At 37.0% G+C, this 21,729-nt stretch overlaps 1 protein-coding gene across 7 annotated transcripts in view; it reads left to right on the top strand.

The window, feature by feature from the left end:
* The first annotated feature begins 14 nt into the window (after nucleotides 1-14).
* Nucleotides 15-21,729, top strand: part of INTS6 (integrator complex subunit 6) — a 37,677-nt gene continuing 15,962 nt past the window's right edge. For 2 of the 7 annotated variants that reach the window (XM_015628062.3, XM_015628057.3), the window contains exons 1-2: nucleotides 15-526; nucleotides 15,681-15,770. In XM_015628062.3, coding sequence (XP_015483548.1) covers nucleotides 407-526; nucleotides 15,681-15,770 — 210 coding nt within the window. In that variant the 5' untranslated portion in view covers nucleotides 15-406. Of the gene's footprint in view, nucleotides 527-866; nucleotides 963-15,680; nucleotides 15,771-16,839; nucleotides 16,864-21,729 lie in introns of those variants that run through there. The other 5 variants (XM_015628034.3, XM_015628048.3, XM_015628041.3 and 2 more) reach the window with 4 other exon arrangements.

Below are 21,729 nucleotides of genomic sequence, written 5' to 3'. Positions count from 1 at the left end.
AAGGGGGCGGCGGGTCCACATGACACAGGACGGTGAACCTGTTGGAGGTCGCTTCACAGCGCAGTTGGCGTCTATCTGGGCACAACTCTGAGATGGTGATGTAAATAGCTCTAAGGTTTGGGCACCGGTGTCCTCAAAGAAATTTGTCCCGTGGAACAAAACAAAATGTTTTTGCCTTTGGTAAATGAGGAGCGCTAAAGATTAAGAGAAGTGCATCTTTTCAGGCTTTTTGGATCAATATCAAATACTGCTAACTTCTGAGGTATTTCGTTAGCATTTGTAGTGAGCCGCATGCAGTGGGGAAGGCTCTTTGTAGCCTAACAAGAAAGCAAAACTCGTCTCTGCAGAATGAATCTTCTCATGTTTCTCTTTGCAGGCTGGCTGGAAGGAAAACCATGCAACGTTTATGAATGAACTGAAAAACCTTCAAGCTGAAGGACTTACGACTCTTGGCCAGTCCCTAAGGACAGCTTTTGATTTATTAAATTTAAATAGATTAGTAACTGGCATAGACAACTATGGGCAGGTAGGTTGACTGTTGCTAGGTGGAAAAATCTTAAAACACAAACTTCCCAGAGACAGCAATTAGCTAGTTGTCCAAAGTGGCATCTTCATGGAATATTCAATATGGGGGCTTCTTTCAAAGTTAGCAGAGCTCAGCTAGCTTGAAGAAATACAGTCACTGAATACAGTCTGGTACCCAACTTATTTTTTCCTTTAATTTCAGTCATTTCTCAGTTTTTAAGCTGTGATGTAGCCTCCAAGTTGACCTTTTCAGTTAAAACTTTTTTTTTTGTCAAGCGTGTGCTCAGTACCTTAGCTGGTGAGCCTGTTAGGGTTATGAAAACTTTGCTTTCTCTATACAGTGCTGAACAGTTTGGGAGATGATCCATTTTTCTAAGAACACTGCATGTCCAAAAGTACTGGAAGGAGCACAACTTTTTCAAAACACATTCTTTCCAGTGAGTTTACCTCAACATTTCTCTGCATACGTGTATTTTTATAAACCTACCTGTTGTATCAGAGCCTCGAGAGGCTGTGCTTTTTTTAATCTCTCTATTGCAACTATCCCTTTGAAACAGGATTTTTTTGGTGTGGGCCAACATTCTCATGCTCATTAGTATGAGCTGCTGAAATACAGATGTTGTAGGTTAAATGTGTATTAGGACTCAGAGTTCTTTCTGGTGCTGGATCAAAGCCTGGATTTCCTTCACTTGAAGGGTACTACTAGTGTTGGCAAAGTATATAATGTACTTCTCATGTGGGGCCTACTGACTTGAATCTCCCCTTTTTGTTGGTTATTCTCATGTAATTGTCCACTCTCTGAGGATTAGTGCTTAGTTCTGCTCTTGGTATTTAACATGGGACTGTGGTTGTGAGCATAAGTCCCCTTCTCTTTCCAGTCTAAGCAGGGTTCGTGATAACATGCCATGTTTGTTTGTGAAGGGAATTTGTCATGCTGCATTGTATGGCTTCCCCATGAGATGATCAAGTGAGCCTAAACATTTTTACAATGCCTGTTTAGTGATGTAACTTAAAAAAAAGTGCTAGTTCCACACATGGGATCACATTTTTTCCTATGGCCCTCTGCTGTCCTCATACATCTGTGTGTAATTTTCCCATTTTTCTGGTGTTTTTGTTTAGTTACAGGAGCTATATTACTCTTGAACACTTAACCCCTCTAGGCCCATACACAAAATACTTGCTCTTTCCCATTGCTTCTGATAATTACTCTAATTAAACCCATGTCAAATAATTTGCTCTAAGTGAACCAGCTGTGCTCAACTACTCAAGTGGGCAGTTGAGTTGTCATGACTGTTTTGACTCACTAGTAGTGTTCATTACTGCAATAGCTGCTCTTTTGCCTGTGAAACAATGACTGTTTGATCTGTTCTGGTTGCAATTCTCTCTGGGCTTGAACCCATCCTCACTTAGGAACATTTTTCTCCACTCCACATGTGGAGCTGGCTGTTGAAGAGGTATTCACATATTTAGTCAGGTGACTAAATTGAAATTCTATCCCTATTTAGCAAAAATAGATGAATGTATTGCAAATGGCAGGTCATCTGGTGCTGAAGTCAAAGGTTCCCATTTTGGCTATTCTAACCAAAATACCAACTTTTAAAAAATAAATCAAATTCCACGATACTTCAGCATTTGCAGAATGAGATCTGGGGCAGCTAATTGTCCTCAACTTCACACTGGTCTTTGTTTTGGTAGCTTGTCATCTTCTTGTTATTCTTGTCTACCACCTAAAATTTAGTCCAGACAAATGTTTACCATTGCATGGTATAAGAAACTTAAAACAGGAAAATAAAAGTGGTCAGAGTGCTTAGTTGCAATGGAAATAGTTTTCATTTAGAACAGAAATTGCTGATTAACTCTTTTCTAAAGAAGGTACAAATACTAAGACTATAAAATAGTAGTTAACTGAAATTTAGCAGGCAGATATTGGAAGACTGAGTATGTCAGAGTAAGAGAAGATAATTTTACAAAAAACCCCAATGTATAGACCATCTTAGGTGTGGTATTATGTGATGTAATAAAATCCAAACTTCTATTCATCTTCTGCGGGAAATTTGTGGCTAAAAAATCTTCGGACTGTTATGCTTGTATTTTGGTGTATTGACTTCTAAATAGTTGCTGAGACCCACTTGTTACATGAAAATGAACAAATGTAAAACAGACTTTTCTTACACATGCCAATGACAAGACATGATACAAGCCTGATGGGATTGTCTGGTTATGTCTCTACCAGTGTGATATCTTGTACCCCTGCTGAGTGTGAACTGTTTGTTTAAATGGCAGAGTGACTCAATGTACTCGATTTCTTTCAAAGTTGACCAGAGTTCTCCATCAGCTGACCTTCTGAACAAGAATGGTGGCTGAACGGTCATTCTGAAGTTGGGGAAAATCTGCTTCATATTTTCTTGCAGCTTTAATGTTTGAATTTTTATTGTTTATCATACTGCTCTTTAAGCAAATAAGTACTGGCTTAGTTACTCATAAAGATTGAGTTACCATGTGATCAGCTGATCACAGGATCTCACGTTTAGATCTTAAAGGACACTGTCAACACACGTGAATTATCAAGAGCCTGGAAGATTTTTTCATAAGCTATTTCTGATATAAATGCTATGCTATTATAAATATTTTCCCTTACAGAGGGCTTGCTAGATCCAATTGTTTTGGAGGCTTTTGTCAAGAAAAAATGATTTTGACAAGTACACATTTTAAGGTGGCTGTGCCTTTAACTTTTGCAGCACTTCAAGATTGATAATTTCACTATTATACTGCTTGCATCCAATTATAGGTCTCCCCCCTCCTTAGTATGCTTTGTGATGATTATGATAGCAGAAGAATAAACCTTCAAATAGGGTGTCAGTTTTTAGAGTTCAGTAAAAATAGCAATCATTTTCACCTTCTGCATTTTTATGGAGAGGTTAGAGGAAAAAATACAGCATTTAGATGTCTTCAGGAAGAAATCCGTTGAAACACACCAAGATCAGTAAGGGTTTACTGTCACATCACACAAAATATTGTACTTCATTAGCCCAGTTTACTCTTGGATAATTGACTTCTTTTCTCCAGTTCAGCTTTTCCATTATTTCAGGTAGTCTGAAAGACCAAGCCTTTTACCAGCAGGTTTTTTGTCTCCTTGAAGTACGCTCTTAGGTCTTGCAACTATGGCTTGTTCTGCAGGACATGAATAGTCACAATTTAACCAAATAGTTTTGTGTAGCAAATGTTCAGCTTGTTATAGTGGATAGAAGGGTTAAATACTGTTAGATGTTTCTGTGGAAACAGAAAACATTCAAAGTGTAGCGGCAGTTAAGAGTGAAAATGAAAACAAATAGTTGAAGTGAACCATCATTCAGTTACCTGCAGTTTGTAGTGAGGTTTCTAAGACTATGCACTAAATCTGAGGTAGGTAAAATATGTATCAATGGTGTTTTGATATTCACGTGCAGAGGACCAACACAGCCCTACAAAAACTGGAATCTGATGGATTCTTGAAGTTGCTGAAACACTGCTTTGTTGATACCCCATGTGTTTCATGTTGCCTGTTATTTGTGAAATGATGAAAGTCTTTTTTCAACAGTATTGCATAGAGTAAGTTTGAGAGGATAAAATATACTTAACTGAATGCATTTCAAAGTGCTTGATATTTCAAAGTATTTTTGAAATTTTTTTCAGGGTGAAATTGCTTTAATACTGCATATAGAAAGTGCTTTTCGATAATATAAGCTTCCTATGATTTTTAATCTCACTAGCATATTTTGTATATTTTTCTGCAGCATTACTACTGCTATGAGTTTGACTTTTAAACAAATCTAGTGTAACAAAACCACATGCTAACTTAGTTGCAAGAAGCAGAAAAGTCAACTCTAATGTGTCTAATACAAGTGGATTTAGAATAGGTATTTTTCGTTCACAATGATGAATAAGATGCTGCCTGGATTTAGATTAGCACAAGAAACACTGGGTGACTTACCAGGCTGTGTGCAGTCTTGGTGAAAGCCTTTTACTCTGTAGTGTGTTCTGCATGTGAACAGAAGCATAACTAAATTTTTTTTGAGGAAAAACTAAAATCCAAATGCAATTCAACTAATAAAGAATATTTTGGAAACTTAAAAATATGCTCAGAGCTGGAATGACCTATTCCTGACCTGGAAGTTGGAAGGTATCCTGCATATAATGGCATTGTTTTTAAATGACTTGGGTTTTTTCCAAGTATTTTGTTCATGCCATGTATGGCCATTAAACAACATAATCTTAGGATAACTGCTACTTTATAGTTCTCTGAGTATATGTTTAGACCCATTTATAGCTACAGTAGCAGAAGTGCTGGTGTGTTCCCACAGTAAAACTTGGCACTGGTATGTAGGGCTCAGGATGCTTTGCCGTAATGGCTGAAATTCTGTAGTATTCCAACTACAGTTAAACAGTGTACCTAGGAGATAATGTCTGATCATACTTTTAGGGACAAAACAGCTTTAAGTCACACATTCTAGGCTAACTGCTTGCTTATACGCTTGTCTAGGATCTCCTGAGCTTATAAAACCACAACAATCACATGTGAAAGAAATACTGTTTCCAACATGGACTGCATTATGATTTTGCAGTGATATGTTCTGTTTTCTTTAAATTGTTGAGCAGGTTTATTTTCCCAAGAGGCATTTGAGGATTGTTACTGGATTTTGTTCTCAAAAGTCAAAGTCCTTTGAAGTATGGCTTTTGTCTTGGTATTTTGGGATCATAACACACTGCACTGAAATGGCCTGTGCTGCATGTGCCTCCAAATTTGGAACTAACGTTTAGGTTAGCATTTCCTGCTTTGTCATGCTGGCACTGTTGCATGTGAAGTTTGCTTCTCATGTTGGTAGAGGCAGAGCTTTGCATGTCTAGAGTAGCTCTCCTGGCCTCTTTTTTTGGTCTCCTTCGCCAAGAAAACCAAATAGGAGAATTTCAGACAGTAGTAAACAACTTTACAAGTGTAAATGCAGTAATGGCAGAAATGAGAGGCTTTCTCCCAGTTTCCTGTTTTGTGGAATAGCAATGGATTTAACATGAACCTGTATGCCTGCTGATGTCAAAGATCTGTATATGAAGTGCTGGTAAAAATCAATCGTTCTCATTTGCTGTGTGATAAAATTAAGCATGCTGGTTTGAACTTCTACCTTTCAGACCATAATCTTTAAACATGCCATCTGTGAAATTTTTAGTTAGTTTTGTTTTAGAATACCCTTTAGTGAGAGCTGCAGCAAGCTCTGTTCAAGTTTTTTTTCACATTGTGAGCTGGAGCTGCTTGCCCTTTAGCCCTTTAGCCTTCTCAGTACAACAAAGTTCAGCAAAATGCTTATATGTTTTTAAAATCACTTGTCTAGTTCTAATTCAGTATGTTTTTAACGAATTTGAAACAACCTTACATGAAATACTTTTTTTCCAATGGAAATAATCTCATCAATCTGTTCCAGTAGCAGAAAGAAGATACTTCAGACAAATCTGATTTGGAAGGGGTAGTGCTGTAGCATGTTCATTGATAAATTATCTGCATACACTGTGTATTTTGTCTGGCTACATTGAACAAATACAGAATATGTCACTGCACTCATGTAGTGCACTGATAGTGTCTTCTGATGCTCAGTATACAAAGTGAGTAAAAACTGGCCATCTCTCTCACAACAGCCCTCCCAGCTTTGAATCCTAGAATGCCAACTTGATTGTATGCATTTGTCTGTAAGGTATACTCAGCCTTACTCGTCAGATCTCTGCTCTGGACCTTGTGGCCTCTCATGGGCTGTAGTTGTGCTGACCTTGCTTCAAGTGGTGTGACTTCATGTAGTAAAATAAATCAGTGATTGATCGGTGAGATTAATAAACTGGACTGAACTCTAGTGGTTCAGAGTTGGTTTTAAACAGCTAAGTTGCTCCTGCTGTTGTGGTGATAAACTCCAGGAAGGAATCATGGGGGAGTCTTTGGGAAGTCATTCTGAAGAATTGCTCTATGTTCATAGGTCAATAAGCTACTTCTAGTCCACTCAGTCTAGTATAGTCAGTACTCTGGATTATTAGCCTCTAAAAATGTGGGGAGATTTTTGTATACAAGTGTGTATTTTCTCCTTGGTGGTGTGTTTTCTGGTTTGTTTTTTTTCCCCCTCTATTTAATGTGCTGGCAACTGTAGGACTCGTTACCCTTCTCCAGCATGTGGAGAATAGAGGCCTGGCTTAGCACTGTGAATTGCACTGACTGAGCCAGAACCAGCTCTGTAAAGTCATTGCTGTGAAGCAGAAAGGCTGCTGTAATTAGGGACTTGATCCAGGGCTTGGCAAGGTCAGTTATTTTTGGAATAAAACATTCAGAAATATTTTTAGGAAATATAACCAAAATCAAACTCAGAGTCTTTGGAGCTGACTTTAAAGTTATGTTTAGTATGGATTGTGTTATTTTATTTTTCTTAGAAAAAGTTTGTAAAGGCTCAAATGGAACCTATTTTTAGTAGCTCACATTTACTATGTTCACTCAAATAACTTTGAAAACTGGTGTAACTTACTGGCTGATTATCCAATATCAGATGATTCCAGTAGTGATGCATTTATTAATCTGTAGTGAACTGATAAGATGTATCTTTTTCTATAAGTTACAATTTCCATTGCCTTAAAAATAAGATAAAAGTTGTGATTGCAGTTGATATTGCTGCTTAGGTAGTTAATTTAAGAAAAAGTTAGTTCTTCCTCTTTTGGGATTATATATCTGTCACATCAGTACTTAAATATTTCAAATGTTAGTGGCCTTTTGTTCCTCATTTCAATGTTGTTTGTCACTGTTACTTGCTGGAATTCATTATATATAAAATTCCTGTTCCATGCATGTTTTACTTTTTCTTTTAACTGTCACATAATTGTGAAAGATTGAAGGACTGAATTGTTTTTGAAACTTACTGAGGACCTCATCTAAATTGGAACACTTACAAGTTAATCAAGAAACTATCACTTACATAATGTGATATTTAAAACTCAATTAAATCTGTTCTTAAATGAAAGAAACAGGACAAACCTATATACTAACCTGTGATCTTTGAAACTGTGACTTACTAATATTGGGACCCCTCTGATTTAGGCGTTTTAAGTTTAGGTTTAAAGTTGGATATCTTGGTAAATCTACTATGTATTCATCATTTCTTTATTGTTCAACATGAACAGAGTCTTAAACTGCTTCCTTAACACATGCTTTCTGTTGTTGCATGTGTACTATTCAAAGTGGAGGTCTTGTATTCCAAAATGATCTGTTCTTGAATTTAAACTCATTTTCAGGCTGCTTTGAGTTGCCTTTTTTGTTTTCTTGCTGTTAGTTTTGTTTTTGGCACAAACTTTTTGAGAGAGTTCCAAAACGACTGAAGTTGCACAATTAAATAGTCTTTAAGCAGTTCATTCAGTGCCAGACTTGGAAACCTGAATGTGTAAAGTTATGAGCGTCTATAAAAATGATACTAAGCACAGTGAATTTTCTTGTGGCATGTTTCAGGATGGATGTGCAATGAAATCATTGCCTATAGAACACAAATTTGCAAACTTCAGCAAAGCAAGCAGCTGATGTGCTTAGATATATTTCTGTGACTTTGTTTTTGAAAATGGATTTGATGTCTGTTGTGCAATTCAGATAGCTGTTTTGTCTCTAGCATTTATAGTTATAGAAGTGATATCTGACTGGATCTTTGATTTTCGATGTACAGCTTTGACTGGACATGGCTAGTTTAAGGTGACACATTTGGAGGTTCAGTAGTCAATTGAAGTCATAAATGGCTATTTTAAAAAATATTTTTGGAGATAATGCTGAAGTCCAGAATACCAAGGGGCAAATTACTTGCTTTCATCCCATTTATTTTCCTCAGTACCTTAAATTTCCTTTTCTTAAAATTAACTTAGGTAGCCTGTGTTATGAACATAATGGTTGTTTCAAGAATTGCCCCTTAGTTCTGTAGGTGATGTGCTGAGGAGTTTGGTCTCTGGCTCAGCTTTAGGAAAAGTCTGCTATTACAATTGAGCTATTACAATTATGTTCTGCTTTGAAAACCTTTTGCTAACTGATTTTTCTTTTAAATTCTTTTTATATAAGTCTATAACTTAATTTGTTCCTGGTTGCCTGAAATGCAGAAAGCATTTTACCACCAAACAGTGGTATGTATGAACGTGACACGTGCAAAAAATTATTTCATCCATTGCTAATCTGTAGTGCCAGTAAGGAATGAAACTGAAGCCAAGTAACTGCCTTGTAATACTACATAGGTATTCCAATTAAGGAACTGTGACTAGCCCATGTCTTAGGCATTGTAGTACCTTGTTGTAGGTTTTTGTTAAGTAGTTTTAAGAATTGTCTAGAATGTGGGAAATTAATTTTCCTACAATAACCTTGCTGTAATCTATGGAGGAGGACAGCTGAATTTAGGTTTTGTAATCTCACTTTATGGAGGAAAGATATTTTTTGGTAGCCATCTTTACTGTAAAATTTTTGCAATTTTGTTGACTTTCAGAGTATGAATGAATGCAGGAGAAATCATTACTGCCTGACAAGCATTTTCTGGTTTGTTTTTGGGGGGGAAGGGAAGATGGTGAGTGAATGGGTGCATGGATTTAGACCTTGATAAAAGGTCTTCCTAAAACTCTTTTTAAGGTCTTGTCCAAAAGACAAAACAATTTAAGATGGGGGGTGGCTAGCTTCAAAGGCAAAGGGAATGTGTCTATAATACAGTTAAATGTTTGTGGCTGAGCCTTCCAAAGATGGGCAGTCTGCAGCAAAAAAAGGAAGAAGTGGAATGATAGTATATGCTTCCATGCTGTCTAGAAACTATGAACCAGCTATTGGATTAAACATGTGTTGAGAAATTATAGTTCAGTGATGGATTACTTCTTATTTGTACTTAAACAAGAACATTTAGGGGTTTCAGATACATGGTTTTGGATAGGAGGTATTAACCTGTTCCTGTGTATTTTGAGGTAGTATGCAAACAGAGCATGCCTCACGTTTATCTTGTTACTCAATTCACCTTATATGAGGATAGATTTTATTAACTTGTGCCCCCTCTGCTGGCTGGTGTTCCAATTACAGGGTAAAGTACAAGTTCACATAGGAGAAGTACTCTGATTGGCTATTTTGGCCAAATATCAGTTTATAAATGTTATTTTTTTGCAGCTGGAAGTATGGTGAAACCCATGGGAGCTTTGGAAGACTAAGTGGTGGTGTTGAGAGATGGTGTTTTCATAGCACAGTTACTGTCTTGGGCTCAGTCAAGACTCCTTAAGCATTTGTCAAACCTGTTTCTTTCCCTCATCCCTTAGTTGAAGAGATGTGATCTTTTTACTCACCCTGGGTGTATATATTGTTACATATACAGAGGAACTAGGTCTTTATAGTTTTTGGAACCACAGTTGGGTCTTCTAAAACCTTCTACTATCACCTGCTTTTCTGACAGTAGTTGTTTTCCCCTTAAGATTTAGAGTTATCTTCTTTTGGTTATAGTGAGGTGATCTCTCAAATTATCTTTAGCAGGTGATGAATTTTCCTGTGTTTTCTGAAACCTGTCTGTTGGTGAGTTAGTATTCCTGACTGCCTAGTGTGAAGGAAAGGCAGATCACAAGTCCTCACATTTTGAGTATTGCAGGGAGACCTAAGATATGTCAGTATTATGACAGAGGATGCTTGTCCATACTGCAGGTGTGTGTGGGACTAGCTCTAATAGTAAGAATCATCCTGTTGTCCTACAGCCCTTTCAGAAAAACACTGGGCATTTTTTCTTGGAGACAGTGTAATTTTTGGAATGGGGTTTTCACTAGGTTGTTTCATAAGTTTGCTCTTTGTGTCTGGTGTTGCTGCCTTTGTCATTAATCAGGCATCAAGGGAGATTTCTGCTTTGTATTGAAATTCCTTTTATGGCTTGAAATTTTAACATGTTTCAAAACAGTTATCCTGACCAAAACTCAGCCTGGTTGGTGTAGCTCTCATTGAACTTCTGTGACTTCTGAAAGTGATCTTTGTATATCTGCTGTACAAATATCTGATCTTCTACTAAGACAGACCTACCACTGCAAAACTGTATTATATACTGAATAATCAATAGCATCAAGGAAACATACTGAAATCCTTATGGATAGCAAGACAGATAAGTTAGTAACTTCTGTTGTGCATGGAGTCCATCTTGTCAGACCTTAAGCTTGTACAGAATTTGTATGTTCTTCAGCTCTTAATCATTCAGGCTGAAAGCACAGAAGTTTCTCTGACACTGAGGTGCTTCCACTTCAGGGAATCAATTTCTGTTCTAAAGCAGGTGTAGTAAATAAGTACAATTTCCAAGTTATTTTTATCATGCAGGTTCAGTCACTTGGATAACACTGTGATGGAATTTAGAGTTACTGTATTTTTCAGTCTGGCTACAGAATTATGGTGCTCTTGTGGCATATCCTGTGAGCAGTTAGATTTATCAAAGGAAAAGGTGTAGTAGAATTGGACTGCCCTTTTTGCACTCCCTCACCCCCAGCATATTCTTCCTTGTGTTCTGATAGATGAAAATTTCACACTGTGATTGTGATAAATATTAATTAGGTGGTAGAGTAGCTTCATCTGGGGAAACTTCCATTTAAAGACATTTTGCTTCCTATCAAGTAATAGGAACGAATTTACTGATCTACCAAAATTGAAAGCATATTAATTTCCTAGTACTGTAGTGCATTGCATGTACATGCATGGTTATGGTGTGTGTCTACATACATAATTGAAACTTACATAAGGATTGAAGATCCTTAAAGACAAAGTAATTTTTGTAGCATTTAATTGACAGGTATAAATTGACTAAAATACTGTAGTGATGCCAGTGTATTCAGCTGTGTTAGTGACTTGGGAAACAATTGTGTGGCAGCATAAAATACAATTGATTCTATAGGACTTGCCAACTACATTGATTAATTCTGTGGGGATCATAGAAAATAGCCAAAGCTGCTGAAAATGTGAGTGGGACTAGTAAGAAATTGCACAAGATGCTGCAGTTCTTATGTAACTGATCATCAGAACAGTTGTTAAATACCTCTGTGTACTTGACTGGTAGTGTTCTGCCTTGAGCAATGAAGGGGAAAGTCTCTAATAAATGGTAATGTCTTAGTCATTTCATGGTTTTGCTAAAGCGTAACTGAAGTATCTAAGAAACAAGAAGTGAAAACCATGATGTATTTGGACCATCTCTTGTAGTCTGAAATTCAAGTTCAGTGTTTTGATTTTTTTTAAGCTGTTCATCAGTTAAAAATAGCTTTAAAGCTAATAAATTTTGTCATTCTGACTTCTAGATTTCATTGTAAGCTGTTGTTTTCGAGCAATGGTTGCTCACAGATTCTTATGAGTATTTGTGAGACTCTTGACCTTCTAAATTATGAAAAACACAGGACTGAATTCAAAAATTCATATTCCTGTTTTGTGTTTCCTGGTCAGATGTCTAAATTTAGTGAGAGTCCGGGCTGATACTTCTGAAAATGAAGAGGCTGTGCTGAGATAATACAATGGGAAATAGATGTGCAATACAACTTGCAGGGTTTTGTGATTTACTGAAATGAAAGTGTATCTTTTAGACATTTGTTGTGATCTCAAAATGCATTTGTTCCAGTTCCTAGTGATAGGTAAAAAATATGCACTGAAGTTCAGTTCATGTTTTTTTTCAGCTTCCAACCTTTCATGGGTATGAGGTTTCTGTACACTAGAACTTATTTTTGTTGTAGTTGCTGCTTGTGTAATTTTTAGTCTCTGATTTGGTGTGTTTTGGTCACATTTCTACCTCATCCATTTCTTCAGTTCTGAAACACCTGTGACACTGAAATTAATATTTAAATGTGTGCTTCGAGATAACAGTAGTTAATTTATCTTCTCTTCCTGCATGTATAATATTGTCTACTTGAATGTGTAAAGGTCACAGTAGCTCTTGAACTGCTTTACCTGTACACTTGGAGAAAAAAATCATGCGTGTATCAATTAGTCATGCTGAAATTTGATGTTAAGCTTACTTACCAGTGGGAGTGATTTCCTAGTTGTGAGAGTCTTAACCAGGCAATAATGTGTCTTAGTAATTTGATACACTCCTGGGTCGATGTGAGGCTCCCCCTGAGAGCATCACACAAGTTGGGGTGGCATGGGATGCCTCTTAGAGTGACCCCTTGTGAGTGGTGTGGAGCTCAGTGGTGCTCTGTATTTGTGTGTTATCTGTGCATGGAACTGCTTCAGCTGGAGACCAAGGAAAAGGCAGCCAACGCAGCTGAGTTCTTTTGTATTTTGAAGCAGTCATGAAGCTGTAAAATTGTTCAAATGGAAGTGTTATATTACATAAGTTAGTTTTAAGGCTTTGAATCTCTTGTTCCTTTTTAGCCAAGCAAACTTTCTCTGGTATTGATTCTGAGTTTTAAGTAACTTGGTTTCCAAAAGAAGTCTGTGGGGTTTTTTTGTTGTCTTGGTGCACATCTGTCCTTTAAAATGCAGATTGCAGGCAAATGAAAAAATCTTCCTTGTACCTTGTTACAGGGTGATCAGCCATTAAAACCATAGGTGCCTCTTCCATTTTTCACCACTGCTACAAACTTCCAGAAGGAAAAGCAGTGTATTGAAAAGAATTTGCCTCTGAAATAAATACAACCTCATGCTGGTTTGCTATTTATCAGAGTAAGTTGTAAACAGGCTTATTATTTATACCTTGTTATCCTGAGATGCTTTTCCCAGTGTATTGCAGCATACCTGTAAGCTGCCAAAGAGCTGGTAGTGGTGTACACTGTCACTCACTGTTCCTCTGCGTATCCAAAATAATTGGGCTGGATTGAATTCATTACCTATGCTTTCTGAAGAATATTTCCAAGGTGTGTAAATGCTAGGTGTTGGGGTTTTTTTAGAGTGTATTTCTAGGGGATGAGAAATAGCAAGTGATTACTGTAGAATTAGAGTAATTAAATAGAAGTTCTCAACCAATTGTTGACAAAAGTGCTGCAGTTTAGTTAAAAGTATTGGTAAGTCTTCTGGAATTTAATTTTACAATGTCTGACTGCTGAGAGCTTACATAAATAAGAGGGGGTTTTCTTAGAGAAGTGTTTGACTTAATACTGTTTTTGAATGCCTTTGTATAGGAGGAGTAAGGAGCAGGATCAGAAGAGTCAGTGGTGGTCTTGAAAGATTAACAACATGGAAATTTTTAGTCAAAAATAATAGATCTCAGTAATGGGCATTTTTACCAAAATTCTTCCATGATACATTTTAATCATCTTTCTGAAAACAAGTTGATTCTTAGTTTGCTAATGCTATCCTTTGTATATTTAAAATGCTTGTGAAATCATAAAGAGTAGACTTAGGATGAAGAATTGCACCCTCAGACATGTTTTGTAGGGAGCTCAAGTGTAGCAACTCTAGATTCTTTCCATGTAATTTCATAATCATTCTAAGACAAAACTGTTTAAGGCTTAAACTGTAGATGGGGAAAAGAGACCAAGTACAATGAAGGAATAAAAGAAGTTTATAAAGATGATGAGGACAGCCAGGTAGGTGTTGTCAGAGATGAAAATTTTAATACTTCTATTTGAAATTGCACTGCAATATTAACTTGGTATTGCTTATGACATTCTAAATCTGTTATTTTTATCAGTTGTCAATTCCTTTTTACAATAATTTATTAGCAATAGTGTTCAAGTATTTTTATGATCAGGATTCATGAGAAAAATATCTAGTTACAAACTCTTTCTGTATTATTTCAGTGCAATGTAATTAGCTTCCAGCTGATGTTTTGCAGTTGTGGTAAACTATTAGTTGGCACAAAAACATACTATAACGGTTAAGAAATAAATGAGGCTAAATATTCTTAGGAAATTATTTTAATTAAAATGTAGTGTTTTGAGCAGCCTTAAATTCTTTTGACTAATTGTTTAAATTATCAAGTAGCTTGGAATTTCATGGGAGACATTGATCTTTGTTTTAAGTTTATTTTTGCTTATTTTTTGTAGTAATGGTATGCCATTTGAAAAGAAAGCTTTAATTTTTTTTCACTAAGCTTTGGGAAAATACTGACCACTATAAATGTGGTGCTGCCACAGTGGTCAAACTGGATACCTTTCGCCAATTATATTTCAGGTTGTTAAATAAAAGTTCTGTTTGAAGCACAAAATCAGTGGATGATCTATTATATTTAGAGGGTTCTAAAAATGGATTTAAAACATCTTTTAAAACCTACTGGTTCTCTCTCCATACTTCGAGTAAATCATAAGCATTCATGAGATAACTTGTCTGTATAAGCAGAGCTAGGCTGAAGGTTTAGTTCCATTTTTCTTTGTTTCCTGAGGAAAAAAAACAAGGCCTCGAGGTTAGCAAGAGAAGAACAGGACCTACTAAACACAGTCTTGTAGTGACTTTTATTCAGTCTGTTATTAACTCTAGGTAGAGTGAAATGTTACCTAAGCTTGGAGTTGACATGTCTGTGGAATACTTCAAGATTCTTTTCCAGAAGGCATAGAAAGCTCCTAGAATATTGGCAGTAGATAAAAAAATACCAATGACTGATTTCAAGTTTTTGCTACAGCTAGCTTAGCTGTCTGTCTTGCTGGGATCCTAGAATATCTTGCCTTGTATATGTTTCTGTCTTAAATGATGCATATAGAAAGTTTATTTATTTTTCAAGTATTTGTTGAAGTAGACTTTGCATGTGTGTTCATCTTTGATCAGAATGGAACGGGTGCTATTTATATCAGTCTTAATACATAAAGTATTAGTTCTTAACCCAGGGGTCATGATCACAAGATACTGTACAAATACTTGGACACACAGCAATTAAATCACAAAATCAGCCCTGGAATAGGGGGAATTGGAAGTACCTTTTAAGGAGATGGTTGTGTCTCTAAACGGCTGCTAGTTTGTCAGAATACTTCAGCAAGCGTTATTCTTGAAGTCCTGTGTTAACAATTTTTGCTGTTTGTGTTCATTGGATACAGACATATTAAGTGTCTAGCTTTCCATGGTCTGGCTGTAAAAAGGCTCAGAAACCCATTGTGCTCCACTATGTGGTACATGAGAATAAATACCTCAAGCTTTGTTGTTTTGTTAGTGGATATCAGTGGCTATTTAATGTCTGAACAGAGTTTGTTACATCATTTTAAGTAAATTTTTTTTTTCCCCTTAGGGACGCAACCCTTTTTTTCTGGAGCCAGCAATAATTATAACAGTTACTGATGGAAGTAAATTAACTACTACCAGTGGGATACAGGAAGAGGTAAGATCTAACCTCTGGTTACAGTGATGTGTACTAAATACTGTTTAAACATTGATACTGTTTACAGAAGGAGCATGAGTGGCTCCTCAGATGAATGCTCATTAATAGCTTAAAAATTGCTTGTGTCTTGTTTTTAATTTCAAGTAATTTTATGTGATGGCACTACAAAAAAACCAAATAACTTTTTCCTTGCTTCATGTAACAGAAACCTGTGGTACAAATGTTGGTCTGTTGAGCTTAGAATGAGTTTGCTCTTTCTGCCTAGGGAGTTCATGGCTTTTCAAATACATTAGCAGAAGTTGATTTCTGTAAAGACTGTGTGTCTTTAATTGGTCTTGATATAAGTTCTTTTTGCACAGACCCAAGTTAATGTAGTGATTTCCCAAACGATGTGACCACTAGGGAGTATGTGATACATGTACTACTCTCACACTGTGTTATTAAAATGATTATAATGAAATCAGTAGTCTTTGTAATTCAAGATAAGAACTGAAGAAATTTATTCCAAGTTTAATCTTAGAGCAGTTTAAAATTGAGATCTTAATATACTAGAGTACCTTGTCAGACATCTGGTAAACTCAAAGGTATAGCAAATGCTGAGGTACTGAACTATTTTAACTTACTGGCCGTTTTGAATTTTTTTCTTAAAAAGATGGAAGCGGTTGCAAAGGGTAGGATTGGTCTAGCCAGCTCAGTTCCCATTCCATACATTAGTAAAAAAAAAACCAACCAAAACAAACTACAGCAAATCCCTAAGCTCATTCTCTTTTCAGGGAATAGGTTAATATCCAAAGGTCCATTTTAAAATCTAAGAGGAGAATTCAGACTTTTGACTGTGCTGCGCCTCATTTGACTGTACAGAACAGATTAACTTGTTGCACTTTGCTATTCACTAGTTACTCAGATTTCTCCTAATAATGTATTATATTGCATTCTTACAGCACTTACAGAATTTGTCTGTATGAAAAGTGGTATTTGAGTGGTTTTTGTAATATATCTGACTTGAAGAGAGTTGAATGATCGCGTAATTCTGTGTGGACTCCTAACAAGCATAGCTAGTAACTGAAAGGGAATTCCTGGATCCATGGTACAAGTAGGTTATTTGTATGAAACCTCACTTCCATAATACTTTTGTTTTTTACCCAATAAGCTCTTTTCAGATTAATTCTGTGATTGAATGTGTGCAGTCCAAAATACTGAGTATAAGAGTAGTGTGACACTTCTGGTGTCTTCTGCAAATGCAGTGCTGTTAGCAGCAGAGCACTGTTGGGTAATCTCTTAGCTGAGCAATTTCTTCCTTGAGTAGAAGAATCTCTATTGTCAGATGACTTGTAAAATCTGGCACTGACATACTGGACTGAGGAACACCCAGGTGCTCAGAGGGTGAACGTAATGACCTCTGGGTAGAGGCTGAGAACCAGGTTTGTTCAGTCTTCAGAAGAGTGGGGAGTGCTTTACCAACTTTTGCAAAGGCTGAATGGGACAGGGAGCTTGTCTTTTCCTGGAGGCACCCAGAGCTGAGGTAAGAGGCAACAGCTGCAAGATGTCTCTTGGGAAATTCTGATTGCATAACAAGAAAATCTTTAACTGCGTGTGTGATCAAGAGATCTGGATGTGTTGTCCAGTGGTTGTGGTGATAGTAAAAGCTGCACTGGACAAAGCCCTGAGCAATCAAAAGCCTTTGGACTGTATACCTGTCATGTGTTCCTTCTAGTGTATGCAGTGGGATGCTTCTATGTTACATTTCCTTTCCTTTTTGCTACTCAAAATGATTTAGGTAAGAAAGCTGCATTAGTAGTTAAGCTCTTTCTTTTGCAAGAATCAGGACTTTTATAGCCAGCCAAAAAAACAGTTTTGTTTTTTTTTTCTTTATTCCTTTTCCTTTTAATGCTGATACAACTTCATCTTAGTCTTCACAAGAAGATGTTTTTCTAGAGTCAGACAACCATTTGGTCATACATTCACATCTCTAAACTGTTGTAACTTAGGCTGAGAAAAAGGGTTTTCTGGTGACTGCATTAATCTACTAAATTTTGACTTGGCTTATGGGCAATGCTGACTGATAAGTGTGTGCTACACCAAGAGTTTGTGTCATGATCTTGTCAGATAGGGCCCAGTGTTACAATTTTGTGATTATTAAACTATATTTTCAAAAAGCAGAATTTGCTCTAATAATAGTGAATTTATGTGGGAGTTTTTTGTTACAAATAAGCCAATGTAAAGATGTTCCATTCCTCCAGAAGACAAAGTGATGGCTGTTGTTCTTGCAAGACAAAATGCAAGTTTGAATGCTTTTCCATATGTGTGTACTGGGTATGTGTTTCATACCCAGCAAAGGATGTGACTTTTTTTTTCCTATTTTGTGCCATAGATGTACTGGTAAGAACATTCTTAACACTATCAAAGAAGAGGAACAGAGCACTGAAGGGTGCTGCTGTCTTTCAGGGATATTCTTTTGCTATTGTCAGTGTGTGTCCTATTAAACAGAATTTTTCTTAGTCTACTTTGAGTGTCCTTTACAGTTACCTCTCAAGTTGGACAGGCAGAAATGAACTAGAATTAGTACAGGAACACCACCCTGGAGATATCGAAGTTGATTGCTCCTCTTTGGTTCACTAACAAAGCTTTTTCAGTCACTTTCAAATGTCTCTTCTGTTCTTTGGGTTTGTCTTTGGGAAGGCTTTTCAGAGTTGGTGTTGGAAGTGATCATATCCCACTGGCTATGACAACAATGTTTTTACTTCTTAGCATTCACTGAGGCAGTGTATTTTTAGTTCTTTTAAGACTTATGTACAAGAGAACCAACTATGTTGGGCTTTGGTGTTTTGTTCGGGTTTTTTCGGAAAGCCTGTGAAGCCAGTGTGGAACCTGGAGGCAAGTTTTCTCAAAGCTTTGTCATTCAGATGAACATTTGCATTCTTACCAATGAAATCTGTTTATCACTATGGGAACACTGTCATTTGTCTTAGTGTGAAGCAGTTAAGCTTAAACCCTGTTCCAGATCTCTTGCTGAATTCTTCAGATGTCCTGTTCCTTTGTGGATTTTAAAATGGGTGTTGCAGATGAAGCCTTACCCTTCAGTGAGTGCTACTTTGTCTCTCATGGGTGTGGTTACTCAGACTGAAAACAGAAATTATATTGTCTATATTTTTTCTACCTGCACAAGTCGGTAAGACTTTCAGTTCTGTCCCTTCTGGCACTGCTTTTTAATGCATCAGTGCCAATGCATGAAAAGTGCCAGCATCAATTCTATGTTCTGCATGGCTTGTTGACCAGACTCTTTCCTGGACTCATGAGTTCCAGTCAGAACTTGGAGGGGATGGGCTCATACTATTGGTAAACTGTCATTAATTATTTGGTCTCATGTTGTGGATTCATTATGGAGTGGCTTTTGCTTCTGGTCTGATCCCCCAAATTCAGTCGTAGCCCTTTATTCATCTTTCATTAAGCAAATGTTTAAATGCTTGAAGGGGTTTCTTATTCCTCTTCACGTTATAAAATAACATACTTTTCGAGTTTTACAACTGCTGAGCTATGTTACCTTGTCTTCCCTCTACTACATACCCTCTAAGTAGCATTAAACTTGTCTGCAAGACTAAAATGGAGTTATTAGTGTATTGGTGCATCCTGATAAATGATTATACAAGCAAAAATGATGAGCAGTCCTGCTTGGTTTCTGTATATTGCCATTCTTCTGATCTGCCAGTTATGAGAGACTCTTACAGGAGGAATCTGATTTTTTGTGAGACTTCATACCACATCTGTTTGGCATTGTCACATTGATCCTTCCTAGAATTGATCACCTTGCATTGCACTTGTAACAACTGTGACAAGTGTCACAGTCAAGATTCTGCTGGTTCTGCTTATTGTCAAGAATAATCAGGATCTCTGAATGCTCTATTTTTTTATCGTAGTTCCTCCAGATAAAGCTTCCAATTTCTAAACAAATTCTGCAGAAATATGTGGCAAGTATCATTAAATGTACATTCTTTCTTCTTATTCCTGTTAGCAGCAGTTTTTTGGGTTCACAGCCTTTGTCACTGAGCTCCAGAGCTCTTGATGTGTGAATTCTTGATGCGTAACTATCAGGTCAGAGAGTATTTGTTGATGGCTAATGCTGGCTTTGGAATGGCCAAGTATATCATGACATTGACATGGTGTGTCAGTTGACTGATATCTTTGGGATCTCCTTGAATTATCTCCCATGGAAGAACAGTTTGTGTCTTTCTATGTGTTATAACTGCATAGGATTGGATGGTGAAAGATGGGAGAACATAATATTACTGATAACTGTAAGTAGAGTTTTGCAGTCTGTCAAGAGCTGACTGTTCTCAGCTGGGCTTGAATGGTTACCTGCCCTTAGGCCTTTAGGGATGAAAGGCTACCTTTGCTTTGAATGAGACATGTCTTACCCTTTTTTTGGGTACCAGAGGAGCATGCAAGGAAGGTTACTTGACAATAGATTATTTTTTTATTTTTTTTTGGTACAAAAAGATAAGTTGACTGTAGGCATATTTTTGAGTGCCTAGTCTTCTAATACCCCCTTGTGAGATTTCCCCAGATGGAGCTGCCTGTTTTCATCTGGGTACTAAAGCTTAAGCAGTCCTATTGGTGCCCCTTCTAATGGATGAGCTTGTATGTGCAGCCATTGCCAGATGATCACTAGTGTCTTTCTCAGACTGTCTGACCAGTGCAGTGTGTCCTAAAGCTTATATCTAGCTTTTTTTCATCCTAGGGTCTCTAGGATCCCTTTTTTGTTTCCCCCACACCAAGATTTTAAACTGTGCTGCTTCTCATGATTGCATAAATGTAGGTAGAAATGAGTACTGAGAATCAACAAAACTGTTCACCAATAGCCTTGTACTTGAAGAGATCTTCTAGAACCCTCTTATCTTCCACCCCCTTGTAGTTCTGGAATATTTTAGTTGTTTTAAAGGCAGGAAGAATGGCATAAGGTGCATACTGATTGTGTAGTAGCATTATCATTGTAGCATTTGGGAATGGTAGGGCTTCTGTGTGCTCCTACAAAGAAGTGATGAGACTAAGCAGCTGGTTTCTAGTACTAAGCTGGGAGGACACGTGTTGTCTGTGTACAGTCACATGTTGAAGACCACAGCTGGTAAATAACCTTCCCTTAATTAGTTCATTCTACCTTTATCTTTCATACTGGCTGTTGAGAAAGAGGGAAATGTGTGCATGCCTTCATCTTAAAATATGCGTGGGGAAAGAAATGAAATGTAAGATGTAGAATTCTAGGCTCATCTTAGTTTCTGCAATGTATGCAGTTGCTATGGTAATACAATACCAGCTTAAAAAAGGCAACTGAAGGTGACAAGACCAAGTTACTAATGTCTGTGAATGAGGTGGTTTGAATCTATAACTTCACCTGTATAAATGTTAAAGGATGTTAACTGTAACTGGAATTAAATTGTAGGAGGGAAGGTGAGGACATTTGACTTCATGACAATTGCTTTGCATTTTGTCTTAGTCTGAAAACTTTTCTGATAGTAATATGTGCATAACACAAGGGCCAGCTTCTGACTACTCTTTAGTATTTGGCTTCTCTCCATATAACCAGAGCCAATGAAATACATTATAACTTGAGGTAAACTGAACTCAGGATACTGTTGGTGCAGAATCCAGAATATTTATATATATTTATATATATATGTATAAATATACATAGTAAAAATACGTATATATGCTGCTCAAAGGAAAACAATGCTGTTACATAGGTGTGTTTTGCAGATCAAATGTACTCTTTGGAGATGAATATCTTCAGTCAGATCTAAGTAGGAAAGCTTGAATGGCATTCCTTAATAGGCCCAAGTGAGGATGGTGGAGTGCTTGCAATTCAGTCTTCTTGCAGTCAGGATTCCAGGCTGTTAACTAAAAATGTGGCCATTCTTTTAACTGAGTTTCCATTGTCAGGTAGTCTTTGTGGTTCTTTCTATGGATG

Source organism: Parus major, chromosome 1 (genome assembly GCF_001522545.3).
Source record: "Parus major isolate Abel chromosome 1, Parus_major1.1, whole genome shotgun sequence".
Classification (NCBI taxonomy): Eukaryota; Metazoa; Chordata; class Aves; order Passeriformes; family Paridae; genus Parus; species Parus major.
Note: the sequence above shows the minus strand (reverse complement) of the source record. Positions and strands in the feature narration are given on the sequence as shown.